Here is a 25,019-nt window from a genome sequence, read left to right as displayed (position 1 = left end):
TTGGAAGGACAGACAAAGAACAGGTCCAAGGGATGTAGAAGATAAGCCCACCTATGGCTTGTGATGATGTCACAATCTCTTTTTATATTTTGATTTCAATATAATTCATTTCCTCTGTACTTTAATAGACTTAGTTTCTTCAGTCATACTATATTTTTAAAAACACTGTTCTGAGGAGGGGTCTGCCAGCTTCAGCAGACTGTGAAGGGTTCCTGGCATGTACAGGACCCCTGCATAGAAAGATGTGGTGCTCACCTTCCTCTCTCCATGGAACCATTCATACATTTGCCCGTTCACTCCATCAGCAGTGGGTGAGGGCCTTCTCCACGCTAGACGTTAGGCTAGGTTCTGGTAGTGCAACACTGAAAAGATTCACTCAGTACACCCCGTACTCATGGGCATGTGTGTCCGATCACGTGGCAGATGTTGGCGAGCAGCAAAATGTTAGGAACCAAAACAAAAATAAACAAACAAAAATCAAACATGGATCGGAGTTGTTGGGTTTCCATACTGATTAGTCAGGTATGCTGTGTGACCAGATCAGCCAGGCTGCTCCTCACAGGAGAGACGGTGTTTTCTGCTAGTCTTGTCAACAGCTAGTCCTCAAGGCAAGGAAGGGCGTTCTAACCAGAGGCCGTAGTTTTTGAGCACCTGGTTATTTAGATGCAAAAATGAAATACAGGGATTTGATTATCTGAAGTGGGCAAGCCATTTACAGATTCCCTTACTATTCACCGAATACAATCTGACTGCGTTTAGTGACAGAGGTATGTGTCGCCACGTGTTAGTAAGCTTTGCAGTTCATCTCTCTTTTACCTGCAAGACGACCAGCCAGCGCTTAGTCCTGGAGAACACACTGTCACTTGAGGATTCACGTAGAACTCCCAGAGCTGGGGAAGCTTTTCTGGGTCCCCGGAAACTTTGTCTAATGGTCTGTTGCTCCTGATCCCTCCCATTTCCTGCTTAGCCAGTTTTCATGCCTAGACCCTTTCTACCTTGAAAATACTCCCACCAAACAATTTGTGTTGTGATCAGCTCTCATTTCTTTTTGCTTTCACTTCTCAGCCCAACTCACATTGAAACATCATCTCTTGGAATGAGTTTCTTGTTTATCCATTCCTATCGTACCTCCTCGGTTTTCAGTTTAAACTGCACTGTAAGGAGTTTCTTCCTTGGTTTCCAGTTTGCAGAGGAGTTATATATCTCTGTCTCTTTCTCTAACTGACCTCTCTTTTTCAACTTCTTCCTCTTGGACCCTTTCTGTCACTATTTTAGTATGCCTAGTCTCTTTAAAAATTTTTTTAATGGAGAAACAAGTTGGGTGGATGGACCGACCAATAACCAGATAGATAAAAACAAGAACAATCTCAGAATCCCGTGTTCCCTTCCAGCTAATGTCCTGTTGTTCTCCTTTGTCACTATTGGTTTACACACTCTCCTTACCGACCCACATGTCTCTCACTTCTGCGTCGGCTCCAGTTGGCTTGTACCCCTGCCAACTGACCAAAGCTGTTCTTGCCAAGGCTGCAATTTACTTCAATCTTGGAGCTTTTTGGTCCTCACCTTACTTGGCCAGCTGGTGGTGTTGGACTGGAAAATGCCTCTTGCCTTGGCTCCTGTGACACCACACTCCCTTGACACTCCTTCTTTCTCGCTCTGTTTTCCTGGGCTTTTCCTCTTCCACCTGGCCGTTTAGTCCTGTGCTGCTCACAGTTCAGTGCTAGGTGCTCCTCCCGTTTTACGTGCATTCTGTCCCTCTGTGCTGGCAATTCCCAAATATATGGCCACTCCTGACTTTTCTTCTGGGATCCAGACCCAGACATGCCCATTATCTGTTTCCGCCCAACTTTCTCATAGGCTTCTCAAGTTCAACATTTGAAAACTGAACTAATGTCCCCCTCCTGCTTCTTTCGATATATCTCAACTTTATGTATTACAAATTCTGTCCTCGTTTGCTTGGGGAAATATATTTTTATTTAATTTTCAGGAAGTTATTTTCATGTATGCTTGAAGTTCCTACTCATGGTATAATACTCATCTCTGTATATTTGTTAATTTAATAATTCAACAAATATTTATTGAGTACCTACTGTGTGCCAAGTATTACACTAGACCCTAAAATAGAGTGGTGAACAAAGCAAATTCCTTGCCCTAATGGGCCTGTGTTCTGGAGGTATTCATCACATAGTTATATGATTATTTAATATGCATTATTTATCTAATTATGAATTATTTTAGATTACATTTTGCTAAACTAGATTGTATATAGAATAAAATTGATTTATTTTAGAAACCTTAAAAATCTTTTATATGATAAGGAACACCACAAATTTGATACTTTTATAGATGTGTTCTTTTCGTAACCACAGAGTTTGAAAAATCCCTTGAGATTCTGGGAATGAAAGAAGATATTTCTAACTATCTGCAGGCTAGTATATGTCCATCGGATTTTTTGAGAGTACTGTTCAGCAAACATCTGTTGAGTTCTTACTGTCAGTCAGAGAATCTGCTAGGTATTGGATATATGATTCTAACTGAAGACTTTAAAAACGTTAAGGGCATCTGTTCTTACCTATACATAAAGAAATAGTGTCAAAATGATACATTTATGTATTATTAGTTACCGTGTACTTAAATATGGTCTCTGTTTTCATAATTTAACACTGAGTGCTTGAAAATTTTCCCAACATTATTAAAATGAGCCTGCATGTAGATAACTAAAACTAGAAGAAAAATAGCATCCTTGACATTTAAAACACCGGTCACTAAGTCAATTATAACTCACTGCCCTGGTAGATGTACTTAAAAAGAAAAGGTCTGTGGATTTGTGACTGTTTTCTCTTTCCAGAAGATAGAAAAATGCAACCTATGCTCCGTTTAGATAATGTGATTCGCTAACTAATTTTTTAACATATAAGAGGCTTTTAGTGTAGTGCAAAGAATACATAATAAAGTTGGGAGATCTTTTTGGTGCTACACTTCCTGGCTGTGCGACATTGGGCACGTCGCTTGGTCGTTAACCCCTCTCAGTCTTAGTTTCTTCATCAGTAAAATAGTGTCTGTCATATCTAGTTTAGAAGATTGTCAAATGGACACAGTAAGCTAGTGCTTATGAAAGTGTAAAGCACTATGTAAACACTAGTTTATATAGGAGGCACTGTTCAGATTACTGTGAGCCAATTAAAATATATGAATGAGAATCTTAAATTATCCTCCCTTAATATTCTTATTTGTAGGGAAGTTGTAAATTACAGTTTTCCCCGATAAATGCCTAGTTAACCGTATGTGCGGGATTCTGCTGTTGCGACGCACGTTTCTCAAGATGCCTGAGGGAGCTTCAGGGTCCGTGGAGGGCACGTTTGCATTAGGAATCAGATCGTTCTCTAAGGCAGTGCTGCTGGTGCCTCTGTCTCCATCCCTGATTCTTAGTGACCATATATTCACGATTCCCTTCACTTACATGTGTTACTGAGGAACCTCTCAGGTCTCTGTAAATAAGTCCTCTCAGTCATTTGCCAAAGCCTTTGTGGTAAAATAGGTATAACATAAAAATTATCATCTTAACCATTTTTAGGTGTATAGTTCCGTAGTGTTAATTATATTCACATTATTGTGCAACAACAGTTCTCTGGAATTTTTCCTCTTCCAAAACTAAACTCTATACCCAGTGAACCTCAACTCACCATTTTTTCCACCTGCTATCCTCTGGCAACTACCATTCTACTTTCTGTTTCAATGAATTTGACAATTTTAAATATTTTATTTTATTTTTGATTTTACAGGGAAGGGAGGGGAGGGAGAAGGAGAGGGTGAGAAACATCAGTGTGAGAGAGCAACATCGATTGGTTGCCTTTGGTATGCACTCCAGGGGACGGAATCTGCAGCCCAGGCATGTGCCCTGTCCAGGAGCAAAGCCAGGATCTGTCGGTTCCTGGGATGACACGCAACCAACTGAGCCCTCCCAGTCAGGGCCTAATTTGGATGCTTTTTATTTCTTTTCCTTGCCTAACTGCTTTGGCTAGGACTTTTGGTGTTGTGTTGAGTAGAAGTGGTGAGAGGTAGCATCCTTACCTTGTTACTGGTCTTAGAGGAAAAGGTTTCAGTTTTTCCATCATCGAATATGATGTTTGCAGTGAGCTTTTCATATATGCCTTTATTTGTTTTTAAATGTTTTATTCATTTATTTTAGGGGAAGGGAGGGAGAAAGAGAGGGAAAGAAACATTGATATGTAAGAGAAACCTCAATCAGTTGCCTCTCACACACCCCCAACCAGGGACCTGGCCCACAACCCAGGCATGTGCCCTGACTGGGAATCAAACCTGCAACCTTTCGGTTTACGGGATGATGCCCAACCCACTGAGCCACACAATTCAGGGCTGTTTTTCTTGTTCTTGAGGAGTAAAATATTTTTAAATGAAACCTCTTCCTATCTCAGTGTATTAAGATATTCTCTTTATTTTCTTTTTTAAAATTAACACTTTGGAATCCTTAATTTACTAAGAATTAATTTTTGTGTGTAAAATGAAGTGGGGATCTTATTTTATTTTTTTATAGAGATAACCCCATTGGCTGAAACTATTCATTGAATAGTCAGTTATTCATTTCCCCATTCATTTGAAATGCAGCCTGTCATATTCCAAATTCCTACGCATGCTTGTGAGTATGTTTCTAGGTTCTTCATTCAGTTCCTTTTGTCTGTTTGCATCTCCCTAAGTCAAAACCAACAATCTTAAAGGCCATGCTTTTGCAGTAAGTCTCAAATCTGGAAAGGTGAGAATTTTCTTCCCTTGCTCTTTATCTTACTACCCCTTTCTCCCTTCCCCTTACCTTCCCCTCCCTCTTCCCTGTCTTATCTGTTCTCAGTCTTCGGCTGCCCCACGTTAGTGTGGAATGGAATTTGTAAGTTAATTTGGAGAGAACTGCAATCTTTGGATATTGAATCCTCCAATTAGTGAATTTGCATAAATGAATATTTATATATTCCCATTTATTTTGTTGCTCTTTTCTGTTCTCTAATAATGCTTCATGTATTATATTGTTAGGTTTATTTCTATTAACTTCATAATTTTTCTTTCTATTTTTTTTAAATATATTTATTGATTATGCTATTACAGTTGTCCCATTTCTCCCCCCACTCCACTCCATCCTGCCCACCCCCCTCCCTCCCACATTCCCCCCCCATAGTTCATGTCCATGGGTCATACTTATAAGTTCTTTGGCTTCTACATTTCCTACACTATTTTTACCCTCCCCCTGTCTATTTTCCACCTATCATCTATGCTACTTATTCTCTGTACCTTTACCCCCTTCTCCCCCTCCCACTCCCTTATTGACAACCCTCATGTTCTAGTTGTTTGCCTAGTTTGCTCTCGTTTTTGTTTTATGTGTGGTCGTTAGTAACTGTGAGTTTGGTGTCATTTTTACTGTTCCTATTTTTGATCTTTTTCTTAGGTAACTCCCTTTAACATTTCATATAATAAGGGCTTGGTGATGATGAGCCTCTTCAACTTGACCTTATCTGAGAAGCACTTTATCCTCCCTTCCATTCTAAATGATAGCTTTGCTGGATACAGTAATCTTGGACGTAGGTCCTTGCGTTTAATCTTGGGTAATGTAATTATGATGTGTCTTGTTGTGTTCCTCCTTGGGTCCAGCTTCTTTGGGACTCTCTGAGCTTCCTGGACTTCCCGGAAGTCTATTTCCTTTGCCAGATCGGGGAAGTTCTCCATTATTTGTTCAAATAAGTTTTCAATTTTTTGTTCTTCCTCTTCTCCTTCTGGCACCCCTATAATTCGGATGTTGGAACGTTTCAAGGTGTCCTGGAGGTTCCTAAGCCTCTCCTCATTTTTCCAAGTTCTTGTTTCTTCATTCTTTTCTGGTTGAATGTTTGTTTCTTCCTTCTGGTCCATACCATTGATTTGAGTCCCAGTTTCCTTCTCATCACTATTGGTTCCCTGTACATTTTCCTTTGTTTCTGTTAGCATAGGCTTCATTTTTTCATCTGTTTTTCGAATAGATTCAACCAAGTCTGTGAGCATATTGATAACCAGTGCTTTGAACTGTGCATCCGATAGGTTGGCTATCTCTTCGTCGCTTAGTTGTATTTTTTCTGGAGCTTTGAAGTGTTCTGTCATTTGGGCCATTTTTTTTGTTTGTTTGTCTTGGCGCATCTGTTACTTTAAGGGGCGGAGCCTTAGGTGTTCACCGGGGCGGGGTAATGCTGGTGGCTGCGCTGTGATGCTGTACGTGGGGGTGGGGCCGAGAGGGAGCAATGGCGCCCGCTTCACTCTCCTCAGGATTCCAGTTTTTCACTCCGCTACCCACAATCAAACTGGGCCCCTCTGGCGCTGGTTCCCGAGTAAGTGGGCCTGTGCACACTCTAGGCCCCTGTGGGTCTCTCCAACAACCTCTCCTGTGAGGCTGGGAGTCTCTCCTGCTGCCGCCCCAACCCCCACGGGTGTTTTCAATCAAAGGTTTGAGGCTTTATTTCCCCGAGCTGGAGCCCTGGGTTGCGCAGCGGTCTGCTTCTCTGCCCGCCGTTCGTCCGGTTTATCAGTCTGGATGAATGATTATTTTCTGTTTCCTTGGTGTTGGTCCCCCTTGCTGTTCGATTCTCTGTCAGTTCTGGTTGTGCGAGGAGGCGCAGTGTGTCTACCTACGCCGCCATCTTGGTTCCCGGTCTTTTTCTTTCTATTTACAAAAATTAGAATAACTATGTTTTTCTTGCCAAAGTATAGGAATGTTATTTCATATTAGTTCCACTAATTCACAGATTCACTTAAAATATTTTAAAAATATTAAATTGGTATTTGCAAAAAGTCAATCACACTCATCTATAAAGTAAAAATTTGTAGTTATATTTAGTTGTTTGATTTCTTCATGAGTCAATTTTGGTAAGTTAGTGATTACAGAAAATGTTATTTTTTTTCTTTAAAATTTTTGGCATCATGTTCATAAAATTTCCTTATTTTTTAATCTCTATTTTAATTATAGTAATATTTTCTTTTAAATTACTATTGTTGATTTTTAACTTTTTTTCCTTCTTGATCAATTTGCTAGAGATTTGTTCATTTTATTATTCTCTTCCAATAAATAACTTTTGCCAAGCCTCTAATTTTTTCTATTTCTTTCATGCTATTCCTTTATTTCTCCATTCCTTTTACTTTCTGTGAGTTTTTCATATTTTCTAAACTTTTGAGTGGGACACCTAGCTCATTAATATTTAGTCTTTTTAAACAAAACTCAGTTTCTATGAACAGCTTCAGACCTATTTCACAAGTTCTGATACATAGGGTTTGTACTTATTCCAGTAATCTAATATTCATTGTGGGTTTTTTCCATTGGGACATGAATTACCTGGAAATGGGTTTTTTATTTTTCAAAAACATGATTTTCTGGTTACCTCTTGGTAACTGAGCTCTAATTTTGCTTTCTGTTTGGAGAACAAAATATATATGGTTTTACTCTTGTGGTATTGGAGGTTTGCTTTGTGATCTATCACATGGTTAATTTCTGTAAATGCCTATGTTTATCTGAAAAGACCATGTATTCTCTAATTGTCAGATACAAAGTTTTATACATTTTTTTAACATCAGGCAGATCTTCCGTAGCTTCACTAATTATTGTCCTGCTCACTCAGTCAGCTACAGAAGAGATGTGTTAAAACACCCATTATGGTTGTGGGTTTGTCCGTTTCCTGAGGATCTCTCCAGTTTTGCTTATGTAATGTAAGGCTCTTCAAAAATTTGTGAGGGTGTTCAGGTTTGGAATAGGGTTACTCCCCCCGTGAAATGTTCCTTTTATGATTATGCAGTGATCCCACCTAGTTTTAATAATCTTTTTTACCTTAAAGTTCATTTTCTTGCTGTTAATAAGGTACTCCAGCCTTCTGTTGGTTTGTGCTGGTCTGATGTATCTTTTTCCATCTCTTTACTTTCAATATTTCTTTGTCATTATGTTTTAGGTGTGCCTTTTATAAATAACATATAGCTGGATTTTGTTTTTGATCCAGAGAGTTTCTGTCTTTTAACTGGTGAGTTAAACCTGTATATTATGATTACTGATATATTTTTATTTTTCTCTTCTTACTGTGTTTTTATCGTAGTTTCACTTTGCTTTCTCCCTTCCTTTCTGACTTCTATTCAAATGATTAAGATTACTTTACTTCATTTCCCCCTAATGATCTAGAAGTTGTGTATATTCTATTTCTATTCTTTCAGTAGTTGTGCCCTGAAATTTTTAACTTACAGAATGACTTAGCGTCCAGAATTAACCATTATCCATGGTTGTCATGACCACTTCAAGAACATTAGAATGTTTTCACTTCAATTATCCATCTAATTTTATATATTATTGTTACTTACTATTTTAGTCCCACCTTATAGTTCCTCAAATTAATCATTGCCATGTAATTATTATTTTCATTTCGTAAATTCAATACTTGTTTAGATTTTTTCACATTTGCCTGTTTTCTCTGCTCATTGTTGCTTCTTACATCTTACTCTTTTCTTGTGAGTTCAGTTTATTTTTGAAGTGCACCCTTTAGATTTTTTTAGCAAGGATCAATGAATAATAGTAAAGTCTATCTCAGTCTTAATACACTTTTATTTTGCCTTTATATATCAAGTAATTATTTATATGTATATGTGTATATGTGTGTGTACAAATGTGTATACATACACACATATATATACACACACACATACACATATCTGGGAATAGACTAGTTTTTTAAAAATACCTTTTAATGGAAAATAAAACACAAAAGTATGGTTTAGTGAACTATTGCAAGACAAACACTCATAATCACTAGTCAAGAAATAGAAATGCATCAGCTATGAATATATTTTTATTTAGTTTGCTCGGGACTCTTGAAACATTTAGGATAATTTTCTCAAATATATCTTCTACTTTACAGATTCCCTCTTTAGTTGTGTCTATTTACTCTGCCTATTTTTTCTTACTGTGTATTTTTCATTTACATAGTTTTCTTTGATTCTTTTTCATATCGTTCTTATCTTTCCTGTGCCGCTGTATTGTTTCATGGATATTTTCCTTCCTTTATATCTTTTATCTTTTACAACATACTGGTCTTTTATAGATTATTTGTCTACCATTTAAAGTGATCCTGTTTGTTGTATTTATGGAGTCTAGTTTATTTGTTTAGTAATTTTATGCCTCCAGGGCTTCATCAGTGTGAATCCTGTGCCAGCTAAGTTGTGGGAATTTTTCTCGTTCTGCTCTGTTCCAGAGTATCACCGTGTCTGACCAGATTTTCTCCCTTTCCCAATACCATGCCCCAAATCTGCAGGAGATACAAGCCTAGCAATGTGATTTCACAAGAGGAATGCTGATTGGTTTGCTTCTAAAGCTAGGGCCCAGGCTGAAACAAACCTGTGCAAGTGGGTGAAGTGTCTTTTTATAGACTTCACATGTATTTGGGGTTCAGCTTTCTTAGTTCCAGTCCACCCCATTTCAGTGGAGGGCTTCCTTTTTTGTCCTCATGAAAGTATCAGAAGTCCCGCTTCTGGATTGCTGAGACCCGAAACAAAGTACCTGCCTTCTTTTTGGACAGCCATGGCACAGGTCATATGCCCCTCTTACTGGTTTTCAGTACCCTCCTCAGGGCTGGCACCTATGGGGGTTACCCTTTCTAGGGGTTACAGGGTCCCTTTTTGATCAGCTGATCACTTAAGCGCAACCATGGTCCGCCTTGTCAGCCGGAATGGTACACACACACTGCTTCTACTATTTTCATATTCAAGTGAATTCTCCTTCACAATATTTTAACTTTGTGTTAGCTTTACTAAGTAATATGCCTTGTAAAATAGTGTTAAATTAAATTCTAACTAGGTGGATTGCCTGTATCCCTGAGAAAAATATTACTGTAGCTATATTTTGAATAAATAATAAACAGTAACCACGGTAGAATGTAGCTATGCCATCCCAGCCTCTTCTTATCATAGTTCACAAAACAACTGTGCAGCCTCTCCTGCCTACCTTCCCCTGTCCTGCCTCAGTCTGTCGTCTAGGTGGGGTTATTGGAATTATCTTGAAGTTAGAACCCAGAGGAGGAAGAGGAAGCAGGTGCAGAATTGCAAGGGAATCAAATGGCAGTGGTTTCTTTTTTAATTGAGAGACATGAGAAATGCTTTGTTTGTTACTATTCCTCAGTGACTGGGACTTTCCAGCACTTAAGCTTTAATTTTGCTACCTCCTAGAATTCCTATCAAATAGATAGTTATGTATTAATTATTTATTAAGTGGACACTACCTACTCCCCCCATTAAAAAAGGAAAAACCAGAAAAGCTGAAGTGAATAAAAAGACAGCATGAAGGTGGGGAGGAACATATTCCAGCTCTTCCTGTGGTTCTCAGCTCCGTTTGTGCCAAGACAGAGCTGAGCGGCCTGGCTGTCACTGAGAGATAAGGAAGACACCGCAAGTCTTTCTGGGAGCAGTCACTAAAGTCTGCATGCTTCATACCCTTTACACCAAACATTGGAATGCCTATGTTCAGCGTTTTGAAGAAGAGAATGCAGATTTTCATGACTGTCATGACTTGTAAAATTTAATCATCGTCTCCTATTTAGAAGGAAATGCACGTGATTTCAAAATGGTTTGTGACATGGGGTTGCCTTTAAATGAAAATGTATATTTGCTAAAAAGATTAGTTTTCTAAATACAAATCTGGAAAGTCAATAAATTGAAACCCATTATCTTTTTACTCATTAGCCAGTTTGGAGAATTATTTTTATTTTTTTCAGTATACCTAAACTTGGTTTAACACATAATATTTTCAAGGTGTCTTATCAGATGCGATCGAACACTGAAAATGACTTAGTGATTTCTATGTGTTTCTCCGTGTCAGCTCTATAGTAATAGTAATATTTGCTTAATGTCCAAAGAAAGGGTCATTGGATGATAAATAGTATCTTAACTAAAAGCATTCATTAGTTTTAAGAAGTTTGGATTTTTTAAAAAAGTAACTTTGTAGCATTTCTTCTTAAATAATTCAGTGAACAGATTAATGCTTTCTAATATACACATTTTTTTCTGTCTAAGCATATTTAACAAAATTAAAAATTATTCATTACTTTTTATACACAAATCTCTACAAAATAAATTTATTTAGTTTTAATTTTTCCACAAAATTAGCATTTGGTACTGAAATGATGAAACAGAGAGATAAAGGCATTTGATGTTTGATTTATATTAGCTATTCGATAACATTCTGCCAGGTAACAAAGACTTTTTTCTGTAAATCTACATATAATTGAATTATTGCTTTTAGTTTCTAGGTGCATAGTAATCTTTCAATATATGTAGCACATAAAAAGAAATAAATGAATTATAGACCATATCTTATTTTTATTTATATATGTATTACAATTAAGTAGTTTTAATACATTCATTATCACAGTGTTTAAATAAATGTATTACATTAGTTTTTTCTGGGCTTAACTTTCAGCCAACAGAGTAGGGGACTTCTACCACTTCTATAACATTGCTAGAATAGTGTTCTTTACATTAAAAATGGGTAAATAAGAGGAACACTTATTTTTCTTAAACCCTACTAGTGGAAGAAGAGTCAAGTATAAATTGAAAAGCTTCCTCTAAAATAATTTTGTAAAAGTATTTTAATGGAACCAAAGTGCCTTTGAAAGTTTGTTATAGCCATATGAATGTATATTGTTAAAGAAGAATCCTTTATCCCTATTTAATACATCTGCGTTACAGTTTAGCTCTTTGTTACATTGGGATGAGTCATATGACACAGTTGGTTATTTTAAAAATTGCTTTAGTTTTTAAAATTAACTTTTAGGCTGATATGTGAAATTAGCTCCTTTTAAAGTTCTACAGAAGAGAAAAAACTAACTTGAAGAGAAAATCTTTTTTTTTTAAGGCAGTTTGGTCATCATCGCTAAACATTCTGTTAGACAGTGGCAAACCTAGACAAGATGGTATGGTGGGAAATTTTTTTTCCTGTTTTTTATCTTTGGGTTCCCTAGTCCCCTTCTTAGCAATTGGCTGTCCTTCCCCCTCCAAGTTTTCTAGTGTTTTCCCAGTCCTGCCTATCAGGAAATACAGCTATCCAGAGTAAAGTGTTAGACAGCTCGTGTTACCCTACCACGACTGTTTGCATCCTTTCAGAAAAGAAAGGTTAAAAAGAGAACAATAATTGAAATGTACACATAAACAGAGAAGAAGAGAATGACTGAGCAGATGCATGAGTGGGTGGGTGGATGCATGGGTGAATGATGGTGGTAGGTTTCACACGGGAAGTCTTTATTTACCCAGGACTCCTCCCGTGTACTGTGCACGGCCCCTCCGTCCCGGGGAGAGGAGGGTCTGCCAGTAGAGTCTGCCACTGTGTGTGCTTTGCTCTGTGCGGTAATTGACCTCAACCGCTGACATGCAGTGAGGACTTCCTCTCTGTGTCATTTATCATACTAGCCTGAAATCAAATCTCTTTTTGTTTGATTATTTGTTTAAGGCCGAAAGAGCATACTCCTTTTGTGGAACTATTGAATATATGGCACCAGATATTGTCAGAGGGGGTGATTCGGGACATGACAAGGTATGTGCTATTTTTGACACTTCTTTATATATCTCTATAAAATGCATAGTAAGGATCCTAGTTAATAACTTAGGCACAATCTCTTCAACAGAGTCCTCTTTCTGGTGTTGTCTTACCTTTATTTTTTTCTCCCGTTTGGTAACGTGACACATTATGTATGACATCTAGTGTTTTGGAGGAAAAAGATCATAGAAGGGTTAGGAATTCTAGATTTCCCATTTTTCAGCTTTTATTGCTGAGGATAATTTCTTGTTTTATAGAGTAACACTCAATTCTTCAAATAATTTTTATGTTATTTCCATTAAAAGTGTCTATATCTTGAGCAAAGCACCAGTTGTAACTCTGTTTAAAACAAGAGTCATTCATTGTCCCTGCACAGGACCGCTGCGTTTAGTACACAGCTGAGCCCCCGTGCAGTACGGAGGTGTTCCCGGATGCAGAAACTCCATTTTCCTGTCTCTGTCGTGCTGAGTGATTTTGGACAGTGCTTATTGGCATCATTGATTTTTGTTAGAAAAACATACAAAATGTATCCTTAACTCTTTCACCTTTAGTTGATATTTACTTTCTAAGAGATCATTGAAAAGGGAATCTTTCCTATTTTCTTATTCCCAATTTCTTCTTCTAACTTTGTACAGACACTGAAGGCTTTTCTTGATTCTCTCTCTTCAACAGAAGTAATCATTATAACTATCCCTGGAGAAAGAAAATAATCCTTTTTAAGCATTCAAGATAGGCTAAGTTTGTTTCTCTAAGCCCTCTAAAGAGCTCAGGGGTTTTTTCTACTCACTTTCCTTTGTTATGTGCAAAATGAAGGCTGTGGAGAGGCCTTCTAAGTAGTTATAAAGTCCAGGTAACATATTTATTTTTCCTGTATTAAAGGGTACAGACTTGTTCAGTTCTTTCTTAAAACTTTTGCTTTATTAATAACTTTCTCCAAATAAGGGATTTTGACTAATTTGCTTCTCACATTCCCTTCTCCCTCATTCCCTTTCAAAACCCTGTATATACAGTCCAGATATCTCAAGTGTGGAGAATGTTTGCTAATGACTTACCATTTACCTAAAGCCTGTTCTTTAAATTTTCATGGCTAGGAATGAGTGTAGAGCTGTATCAATTTTAAGAGCACGGTTTCAGATCTCACAGCAGAACATTCTCAGGGGCCTGACTCAGATGGAGCACAATGGCTTGTATAAATAAAAGAATCAAATTGCTGGTTTAGTTTGCTTCAAGGTATTCTTTGAAACTTTTGGGAAATTTGGTAGGAATTTATACCTATTAAAGTTTGAAAATTACCTTTTCTGACCTAACGGAATCAATTTTTAGGAAAGAAAACCTTATATTGCTCCTAGAATTCCTGCACACCTGAGGTCCAGAATGCAGCTAGGTCAATGGGCGTGCATGGAATACCTTGGGGACTTCGACTGGATAAATGAGATGTAACATATGCAAAGTGCTTGCTGTGTGCCTGGCTCGCACTCACTCTTTTGTGATTTCAGTCTGCCTGATCCTGTTTCATATGTCCCTGTTATGTATTTTCTTTAAAATAGCTCTAGGTTCATAAGTTTTGCATCATTTTCCCCTCAAATCTTGGCTCTGAAATTTGGAAGCAGAGTTTAAAATTTTAGTATCCAATTAATATCTCGTTGTCGTAAGCTCCTATATTCAACTGTTACTGAAATCTTGATTTGTGTATTTATAAGAGAAGCAATTTCTAATACAGCAGGATTCTTAAGATTATTGTAATTTGCGTGTTCTCAGTTCAGGTAACTACATTTACAAGTTGGTTTTCAATTTAGATCACATTTTGTTTTACATTATTTTAAATCTCATCATGCATCCCACGAATTAAGACTATTAGGTTTATGTGATAGGTTCTATAAGAGGCATTGGTTTAGGTAGTTATGAGAAAAATACCTTTAGATGGGATTTTTTTCATTTTTGTTCTTTAATTTTATATTATTTATTGGAGCTATATAATTATTAAAAATGCTCATTGGTACTTTATCATAAGTCCAAAGCTTTCACTTACTTAAAATTTTTTAAATTTAAAGAAAAACTTTTTAAATTAACCACAATAAAACCATTACTAGTTTAGAAAGTTATTAGACCACTTTTAGCTTATTGATTGATGGCCTAACTATTTAAATTCTGTTCTGAGGGTACCTGAATATTTGTTCTTCGAATGTCTTTCTTGCATGTGCTAATTTAATGCCCCTGACACAAAAAGCTGTGTATAAAATCTTTTTGTTAAAATATTTTCCAAATATATGGCTTTTTTTTGTTCATTTTGCTTTCTTGTAAATTATACATTAGTTAATATTCTATCAAGTGAAACCACTGTTGTTTTGTAGGCAGTTGACTGGTGGAGTTTAGGTGTCCTAATGTATGAGTTACTAACGGGAGCGTCTCCTTTCACTGTTGACGGGGAGAAGAATTCCCAGGCTGAGATATCTAGGTAAGACCTGACAAAATAAAATGGATGTATTGTTACTGCAAAGGCAGTGATCAAATTTCTGTAACTTGGGTGATGGGAAAAAAATAATTTTTTGAATGGGGATAGACAAAGTTATGTGTCAGTGGCTAATTTCCATTTATAATCATACAGGTGTAGATAGATAACCTTTATATTCCTTGATATTTTATGTGCCCAGATAGATCTCACATTTCAAAAGGATAGTGTCATAATTTTTGTGTGTTCCAAAGCATTTGGCATATTGTCTTAACCTAGTAAGTGCATGGTGTATTGATGTTTATTTGATGGACACTTTCTTCCCACTGTAAACATATTATAATTTCTTTGTGACTTTAACATAAATAAATAGTAGTGCTATTTTTCAACTCGTGTATATAGGCTTAATTGAAACAAATACCATAAAGTTACCCTCTTATAGGTTATCTTAGCATTATTCTATTACCTTCCTTCATAGGAGTTATGAAATTGTATTGCTATAATTTTGCTTATAATTATTTGATTAGCATCAGTCTGTCCCACTAGATTATACGCTCTGGGAGAGCCAGGGGCATGTCTGGCCTTGGTCCCCACCACTGTGTGCTCCGGTGCCACTCAGCACGGTCCCTGTGCAGAGTTCAATAAATACTTTTGGAATGAAGCGAGTTAATGAACAAATAAACAACAGTGATAAGACATTATACTAATTACTAGTTATGTTTTTGTGCTGTTTTTACTTGAATTTTATAACTTTGAGAACAGATTTGACATTAAAAATTTAAAATGGGGACTTCCACTTCTTATCAAGATGGAATAACAAGAACCGGATTTACTTTCCTGCCTGAAACAGTTTTTAAAACGGGCAGAATATCTGGAGGAACAGTATTGAAGACATTGAACATCTAGCAGTGAAGGACAGTGAGCACTGAGAGATGGAATACACGAGGTGAGCCCTGAGATTGCCCAGTTTACTGCCTTCGGAGTGTCCAGGCTGCAGCACAGGGAGGGGAGCCAGGCAGAGCTGAGACGGAGCTGAGAGTCCAGGAAGACCCAGGCAGATAGAGTGTAAAGGCAGAGAGTTGGAGAGGAGAAGGCTGCAGAGAGAGAAGTTCAGAGATTTGCAGAAGGTATCCCTCAACTATTCATTCAGTCAAGTATTGATAAGCACATGTGAGCGGGAACTACTCAGTGTAGTTAAGATGTTATTTATATCCAAATTGACCTATAGATTAAACACAATCACAGTTCCATCAGATTTCTTGTCTTTTTTTTTTTTTTCTAGAAATTGACAACCTAGGTCTTAGAGAAATGCAGAGAACCTAGAATAGCCAAAACATCTTTGAAAAAGTAGTCCTAAGTTTCTTTCAAGACTTACAAGCTTCAGTAATTAAGACACTGTGATATTTATATCAAGATAGACAAATATTCGATGAAATAGAGAGGCCAGAATAGAACTACACAGATATAGACAACTAATTTTTTTTAATAAAGGTGCGAAAATAACTTGGTAGAGAAAAGATAGTCTTTTCATTAACTGATGGCTATGATAAGGAGAAAAAATGAACTTCTGTAAATACTTTGCACCATATAGAAAAATTAACTAAAAAGGATTATTGACCTAAATGTAAATCTAAAACTATAGAATTTCTACAAGAAAACATAAAGAAAAACCTTTGTGACCTGGGATTAGGTAAAGATTTCTTAGATACAACACAAAAAGTATAATCCATAAAAGAAAGCATTGATAAATTGGACTCCATTAGAATTCTGCTCTTCAAAAGCAACTGTTGAGAGAAGAAAGACAAGCCACAGACTGGGGCACAGTTATAAATCGTATCTGGAATATGAAGAACTCTCAAAACTCAAGGGGAAAAAAACTTTTCATTTTTTTTAAATGGGCAAAAAAATTAAACAGTTAACCAAAGAAGATCTATGGGTGGCAAATAAGCATATGAAAAGATGACTAAAATCATTAGACTGTAGGGAGAAAGAGAAACAATAGGGCATATAAAAGGAGATTTATTATAAGGAATTAGCTCACAAATTATGAAGGCCGAGAAGTCCCACTTCCTGTCATTTGCAAGCTGAAGACCCAGGAAAGCCCGTGATTCCGAGGGCAGAAGACCAGTATTCCAGGTTAAGCAGGAAGACACTGAATCCTCCTTTCCTCTCCTTTTTTTTCCTCTCCTCAGCCCTAAATGGATTGGATGATGCCCACCCACATTAAGGAGGGCATTCAAATGCTAAACTCAGGAAGGAGCACCCTCACAGACACACTCAGAAATGTTTAATGGGGCAACCTGTGCCCCAGTTATGTGACACTTAAACATTAATCATCACAAGTTTACCCTTTGTCAACTTGGCAGCCATTCGCATCTCCTTATACCATACTTAATTTCCAAACAAAGACAAGTAACAAGGTCGTAATTCCAGCTGGTGCAGAACAGGGCAAGACCAGTGAATTTCAGAAGCAGTGCTGTGTGGAACGTGAGCGTCTATTCTTTTTTAAAAAAATATTTTATTTATTTATTTTTAGAGAGAGGAGAAGGGAGGGAGAAAGAGAGGGAGAGAAACATCAATGTGTGGTTGCCCTTGCATGCCCCTCACTGGGGATCTGGCCTGCAACCCAGGCATGTGCCCTGACTGGGTATCAAACTGGCGACCCTTTGGTTTGCAGGCCGGTGCTCAATCCACTGAGTTACACCAGCCAGGGCTGAGTGTCTCTTCTAATTAGAATGAAATGCTGTCCCTTCCATAATGGAAGCAGTCCATGGCAGTCGTTTTGCCTCCAGGGGGTTGACCAATCACCAGGGGTTGATGCCATATTGGGCACTCGGTGTTGGTTTCTGCTGCTAGCAGTTTGAATGCTCAGCGTGGCCACATCCAGGTCAGCCTCAGTGAGTGAAGCCCACCTGTAGCCCCCATCCCCGTCACCAGGGCCATTTTGTTCAGGAGCCCACTGGGTGACGATAGGGTTGACTGGAGGACGAGGCCAGCTGGTACCCGCAGAACAGGTCATTCTGCCCACTTGATTATTAAAGTCCTCCTCTGCCGAGGTCACCCTTTGGTGCGAATTCACATGGGCACAGATATCTTCACGTTTTTTTCCTATTCAGTGAAGTCTATCCACATACCTCTTCCCTAAATACCCTGTCACCCAGACTTCCTCTGCACCAATTTCTCAGTTAGGTTCCTTCCAAACCCCTGACCATCCAGACAAACCATTGGCCACAGCCCATTCAGGGGTATAAAGTCACACATCTGGTCTTCTCTCCTTCTAAGCAATATGAACAGCCAGGTGCACTGCTCAGAGTTCTGCCCATTGGAAAGGTTTCTCCCCGTTGCTGTCCTTCAGAGATGTCCCAGAAAGGAGGTGTAGTGCTGCAGCTGTCCACTCTCCGGTGGCACCTGCATTATCATACAGAACCATCTGCAAAGGTGGCCTGCGTCTCCTCGCCCTCTGACAACTACCGTAGGGAGCTCCCCATGAGGCTGGCGGAGAGAAGGCAGTGTAGCAGGAGTTGGGGCCGTGGGCATCTGGGCTACTTCTTTCTGTAACTACCTTTTGCCTTCAGGGCCTCCCCAGGCCCAGTCTCGTGCGTCTACTTCCATGTGATGATGCAGTGTTGCTGTGCGTGCCCACCTCTATGGCTTCATACATCAGATGACTCTCAATTTACGATGGGCATCTCAGGTTGAATGTGACTTGGGGACCCATAGTTAAGCATTTAGTCTCTATTAAGGCCCAGTAGCAGACCAGTAGCTGTTTCTTCAAAGAGGTGTAATTATCTGCAGACGATGACAGGGTTTTACTCCAAAATTCTAGGGGCCCATGTTGCAGTTCATCTATCAGGGCTGCCAAAGGCTCTAAACAGCATCCCTATCTGCTACCAACACCTCAAGCACCACTAGACCTGCTGGGTCATGTGGCCCAAGGGGCAGAGCAGCTTGGCCAGCAGCCTGGACCTGTTGCAGGGTCTCGTCTCATTCTAGGCCCCACTCAATAGCAGCTTTTCAGGTCACTTTGTAGATGGGCCAGAGTAACACACCCAGAAGAGGAATATGTTGCCTCTGAAATCCAAAGAGGCCCACTAGGCATTGTGCTTCCTTTTGTAGGAAGGGTCAGATGCAATACTTACTCTTCACCTTAGAAGGCACATCTTGACATTGCCGCACACCAGTGGACTCGTAGAAATCACTAAGGGTAGAAGGCCCCTGAATGTTAGTCACATTTATTTTCTACCCTCTGACACACAAATGGTGCTACTTCTTGCTCACTGGGGCCAATCAGCATAAAGTCGTCAATATAATGGATTGATGTGATATCTTACGGAAGGGAAAGGTAATCAAGGTCTTCGCAAACTAGATTATGCTGTAGGGCCGGCGAGCTGATAGACCCCTGTGGTAGGACAGTGAAGGCACATTGCTGGCCTTGCCAGCTGAGAACAACTCCTTTTGGTGGGCTTCGTGCACAGGGATGGAGAAAAAAGGCAGATCAACAGCAGCATACCAGGTACCAAGGGATGTGTTAATGTGCTCCAGCTGTGAAACCACATCTGGAACAGCAGCTGCATTGGACTCACCACCTGGTCGACACTTGGGATAATCCGCTGCCATTCTCCAAGGTCCACCTGTCTTCGCACAGGCCAGATAGGCGAGCTGAATGGGAATCACCACTCCTCCATCTTTCAAGTCTGATGGTGGCACTCGTCTCGGCAGCCCCCCAGAAATGAAGTATTGCTTTTGGTTTCCTGTTTTTCTATGTAGAGACAGTTAAATGGCTTTCACTTGGCCTTGCCAATCATAATTGTCCTGACTCCACAGGGCAGGGCACTAGTGTGGGGATTCTGCCAGCTGCTAGGTATGTCTGTTCCAATTATGCATTCTGAGCCTACAGAAGTAGCCCCCGGCTGGGTCAGAGACCCACTGAATCCACTGTGAGATGGGCCTGCACTTAAACACCATCAATCACCTGACCCCCACAAGTCCCTACTGTGGTTGGCGGGCCACAGGGACATTTGGGTCTTCTGGAATCCCTGTCAGTTCAGAACCAGTGTCCAGTAGTCCTTGAAAGGTCTGATATTTGTGGTGAAAGGCCACAGGTCCCTTGGGGAAGTGGGGAAGGAAGATTAGGAGTATAAATTGTGTGGCTATTTTATCACGGTGACCCACCCTCCCCTTCATGCATTCAGGAATGCCTGGGTGTGGGAACTGACCGAGGGGCAGTCGCCCAGGCGGAGGGCAGCACTGATGACCAAGGGGCACGAGGAGGGCGTGGGGTGTGCTCATTGTCCTGATCGTGGCGATGGGTTCACGGGTATCCATATGTCGGAGCTCACCAAGTTGTGCACCTCGTATGTGGGAGTGGATTGTACCTCAGCTTTACTTCAATTAAAAGGTTTAAGTGAATTTTTTATGGGATGGATTAGGAAATGAATAATTTCTTACTATCCCAGCTATTTAACACTGAAGTGATCAGGAATATTCCCTGTTAAATTTATTTATTTATTTATATTCGTGTTTATTCTATTACAGTTGTCCCAACTTTTCCCCTTTGCCCTCCCCTGTCCCACCTCACCCCCCACTCCCACAGTCCATCCCCGCGCCATTGTCCATGTCCATGGGTCATTCATACATGTTCTTTGCTCTCTTCCCCTTCTTGTTAAATTTATACTTAAAATCATGACTGTTGTTAAAATTGTACACATGACTTGGCTTATCCTAAATGGCTATTTGTTAGAAAATGTCTCAGAATTATAGAAGACCTTGGCTGCAGTCTGGAGAACTCCAGTCCCCTAGTAAGGTCACACCTGTCATGGCGACAGACGCAGACGCAAAGGGCGGCCATAGCCTGACAATGTGAAGTAGTGGCTCCTCTGACTAATTCCCCTCTTTCTGATCTCAGACACAAGCACTCTTCTTCGTAATGTTTCTCTCCACCTTGGGGGTTCCTGTAGAGAGAGCACGTTGCTGCTTAGGGTGGCAGGAACATTCTGAGCCAAGTGATGTTCAAATTCAAATGGCTTTTACTGCCTTTAGTTCGGTCAGTTGGCATTCCGGTTTGAGAGAGAGGGGAGCCGGAGTCAGATTCCTATAATCTTAAAACCAGGGCAGAGTTTTCATGAATTTAAGTAGGGTTTTCCCCTCTAATCAATTAATTACTTTTTTTGTTGTGTTGTTAATATTTTGTTTCAAACTTGATGTTAACTTATGATTCCATGTTTTTTTGTGGCATTCATTGTTTTATTCCTGAAGTATATAAAGAGTGTAATGACTGAATTGTCTTACATTACCTTTCCCTTTCAAGATAATCATTCTGATTGTCTTTCCTGGTGTCAAATCTTTCAGTCTGTTCTTCTAAAAGTACGCACCATTAAGATAAATGTGCCATTTTCTTATCCCCGTATGTCTTAGTTAACTAGGGCTGTTTTCTCATCATTGAATTCTTCCACTCCTTAATTATTATAATCTTCCCTGAACTCTGAATATTTTTTGTAGTTTTTACTTGAGATGCTTCAAAATAATGTATTTTCCAAGTTGTCTGCTTGCCTGTCGTTTTCTACAGGTAGCCTAAAATCAGAGCAGACTGTTTTTCTGGTGCGTTACATTTCAGAGTAAAGGGGTTTAGAATGACAATGCAACTTTCTCAGGGATGCAAGAGCCCCTTCCTCATGTCCCTGACAGTCATCTCCTTTCTTTCTGGGCGCCCTCGGCCAACGGAGGGCGAGATTGCATGAGGTATTTTCAAGGAATCCCCTTCCTCGGAACAACTTTAGTTCTATAGGAATTTTTCCCACTTAAAATAAGCTGGAATTAGCTTCCTCTCATCTGCATGGACATCCTGGTTCTGTCCTCTGAAGAACACAGGAAAGGTCTGTTGTTTCTTCCCGATGCAGCTGCAGGTATTTGACACTAGTTTTATCTACGGTAGCCCTTTCTAGTTCTCTCACTGCTTATATGAAATCATTTCCCGATTCCTCATAGCTTGGTGCCAGTTTGGAGAAATACTGAACTATCAGCATTACAGATTTGAATGATTGCTCTTTAGCTTTTCTGTGACTCTATTTCTTGTTTTCATTTCGTGTTTGTAGCATGTGCTTTTCTTGCTAATGTGCCTCCTACCAGCTTTTGTTGCCTTTCCATGTAGAGCTTCTTTTAGGGCGCATGGTACTGCTGCGCGGGAAGGCGCCCACCCCGTCCTGGGCATCTCCTTCCGTCTTTCTCCTGCCTGCCCCACCCAGGAGCCCTCAACTGCGCTGGGGCTTTGTAAATCCTGGTAATTGACTGTACCCTTCCCTAGGAGTCAGGGTGCAAGGCTCCATTCGCAGCTCTTCCATCATCTCTAACAGGGTTTTCTGTCTCCCTTTCTCTTTGAAATGTAGAAAATGTTTGCCAAGAGATGTTTATTTAGTTCTTCATTTTCCATCAATAAAATGTGCTTTCTTAATATGCTCATTATACTATCATAGCATTATTAAATTCAGGTCTTAATAGTGTCCAAACAATGCTAAACAGTCCTAATTGTACTATTTAAGTCAGGGGTTGGCAAACTACTGCCCTGGGGCCAAATCCATTCTGTGGCCTATTTTTGTGTGTGGCCTCTGAGCTAAGAATGGATCTCAGCACTCTTTCCCTCCCCCTCTCCTTCTCCCCAGGCAGATTACCTTTGCCTTTCTCTCTCCTAAGCTTCAAGGGCCCTTCTTTTGCTTCTGTGACTTTCTAAATGAACTTTCTCTTATAGTTTGGAAAAAAAATGGATTTATATTCTTAAGTGGTTTAAAAACTCAAAAGATGAGCAGTATTTTGTGACATGTGAAAATGACGTGAAGTTGGCATTCCAGCGCCCATCAGTACATTTCATCAGTACACAGCTGTGCTCACTCCTGTGCGGATCATCTCTGGCTGCGTTCCAGCTGCTGCGGCAGAGTTGGATAGGTGCCCCAGAGACCAGACAGCTTTCCAAGTCTGAAGTGTCTATTGTGTGGCCCTGTATTAGTCATCCATTACCCATTGCTAAGAAACGAAAGACCTGAAATGTGTGAAAACAACATACATTTATTATGTCAGGAATTTCTGAGTATCAGGAATCAGGACAGAGCTTAGCTAAGTCCTCTACTTCAAGGTCACTCATATGGTGCCAAGTGTTGGCTGGGCTGTAGTCCTCTTAGGGCTCAACTGGGAAAGGATCTGCTTCCAAGCACGCGTGGTGGTTGGCAGGATTCAGTTCCTCAGGGTTGTTGGAGTAATAAAGCATCAATTCCTCCCTGGCTATTGGCTGAAGACCAGCTTGCCATGTGGGCCCATCCAACATGGTGGCCTACTTCTTCAAAGCATGCAAGCTAGAAAGGCAATAGAGCGAGTCCACTAGGAAGATGGAATGTTCTGTGACCTAATCATGAAGTGACATCCTGTCATCTCCGTTGTTACTGTTGGTGGTAAGGAAGTGTGTAGGTGCAGCCCCTGCTAAATAAGGGCAGGGGATCACACAAGGTCCCGGACACAAGTGATCGTTGGGGACCACCTTAGGAGTCTGACCACCTTGGGTCCTCTACGAGAGGTTTAGGTAGTTAATTTCCTTGTCCTCCCAAGATGTGTTTCCTCTTTAGGTGATTATTTTCCTACATTGACTTTGTGGGATATAGTATGGTAGGCCAAAACGGAATCTAGCAGTAATTTGTTGAATTTTTTTTGTATCTCATCCATGTTAATTACTCAGTATCATCTTCAATGAGCTCATTTGTAATTAAAACTTCTGCTTATGGATGTGTTGCTTTCAGAGTTGTGTATAGAAAAATTACAAGTATCAGTATTTCTTAATCGTGTTTTAAGAAGATACTATATTTATTTTTTCCTTGGCTTTCTTTTTCTTCTCATGTCTTTATGATAAAATCCTTTACTGGTATATTTTATAAAGCCTTCTTAATGCCCAATATGCTTTTTGATTTTTTCCCCCTCATTTTAGGTATTTTTATACCCAATAGCAGCATCTGTTTTTCCAGGTTGTTTTTTTAACTAGTTAACCCCAATCTGTTCGTGTCTGTCACAGTAGCTGTTCATCTGCACATTCGTCCACGTGAACATGGCAGCAGCTTCAGGCTAGAGTGCAAGTGGCCCTTCCCTGGTGCTCACATTCTTTAGCTTTCTCTTTTATCTTCTCTCATTGTCAGTTAGATCTCTTTGCACCTGCTTCACTTGCATAATATGGGGTGCAGGTGGCTCATATCATACTGTGTTATTAATTTGCCCTCTGCAGCACCCCTAGGAAGGTAGAGGGTTTAGAGCTCTGAAAAACCAGGGCACCAGTTTACTTAGCTTTCTAGAAAAATACGGGTCAGGAAGCAGAGTGAATCAGCGTGAGTGACAACATCAAATGCGTCATCAGGAGTCCTTCCAACCAACTAGGCCTGGTTTCCCAGCCCAGAAAGGACACACTCAGCCAATAGTGATGAGATCAGGTGGTGGGTGTGGACCACGCCAGCATGGGTAGCTTGGCACAGGGACTGTGTCTTCTAACTCCCAGGAGCACAGCTTCCCTGCCACACAAGGATGCCCTTAGGGATAAGAGATAACACAGAGAAGCTGCAGTTTTCTGAAAGTGCTTTAATAGTCCTGGACCAGAAAACCCTCGGGCTCACGTGCTAGCCCACACCTCTCACGCCAGGTGTGGTTCACCTCTCAGGGTGACTTCATAATCACGGGGCATGGCTGACATCTCACATTTCTCCTGGTCCATACATTTCAAGGAAACTGCATAAGAAGGTAAATCCGAGATCATCCTCCTGTGGAGAAAAGGTAGAAGACTGCTGTGAGCCCTTCCTCTCTACCACTGCACCCCCATTTCTGGTTCTCTTCCTGGCATGCGGTTCCCTACCAGGAACAGGCTTCGGCACTCTGCACCTGCTAAAGAAACCCTGTGCCGCCTCTTTTACCAAGACATCAGGGAGGAGTGTCTGGCATGGCTCCTGCTTTCACTTCTCCAAGCCGGGT

The 25,019-nt window shown here is 39.9% G+C and overlaps 1 protein-coding gene across 3 annotated transcripts in view; it reads left to right on the top strand.

The window, feature by feature from the left end:
- RPS6KA5 (ribosomal protein S6 kinase A5) overlaps positions 1 to 25,019 on the top strand; it is a 123,144-nt gene that overhangs the window by 72,542 nt on the left and 25,583 nt on the right. The window contains exons 1-3 of one of the 3 annotated variants that reach the window (XM_045201485.2): positions 7,974 to 8,033; positions 12,497 to 12,580; positions 14,935 to 15,038. In XM_045201485.2, coding sequence (XP_045057420.2) covers positions 12,536 to 12,580; positions 14,935 to 15,038 — 149 coding nt within the window. In that variant the 5' untranslated portion in view covers positions 7,974 to 8,033; positions 12,497 to 12,535. Of the gene's footprint in view, positions 1 to 7,973; positions 8,034 to 12,496; positions 12,581 to 14,934; positions 15,039 to 15,882; positions 15,979 to 25,019 lie in introns of those variants that run through there. The other 2 variants (XM_024567755.4, XM_045201486.3) reach the window with 2 other exon arrangements.

The sequence above is a fragment of the Desmodus rotundus genome, chromosome 7 (assembly GCF_022682495.2).
Source record: "Desmodus rotundus isolate HL8 chromosome 7, HLdesRot8A.1, whole genome shotgun sequence".
Lineage (NCBI taxonomy): Eukaryota > Metazoa > Chordata > Mammalia > Chiroptera > Phyllostomidae > Desmodus > Desmodus rotundus.
This window is presented reverse-complemented; position numbering and strand designations above follow the sequence as displayed.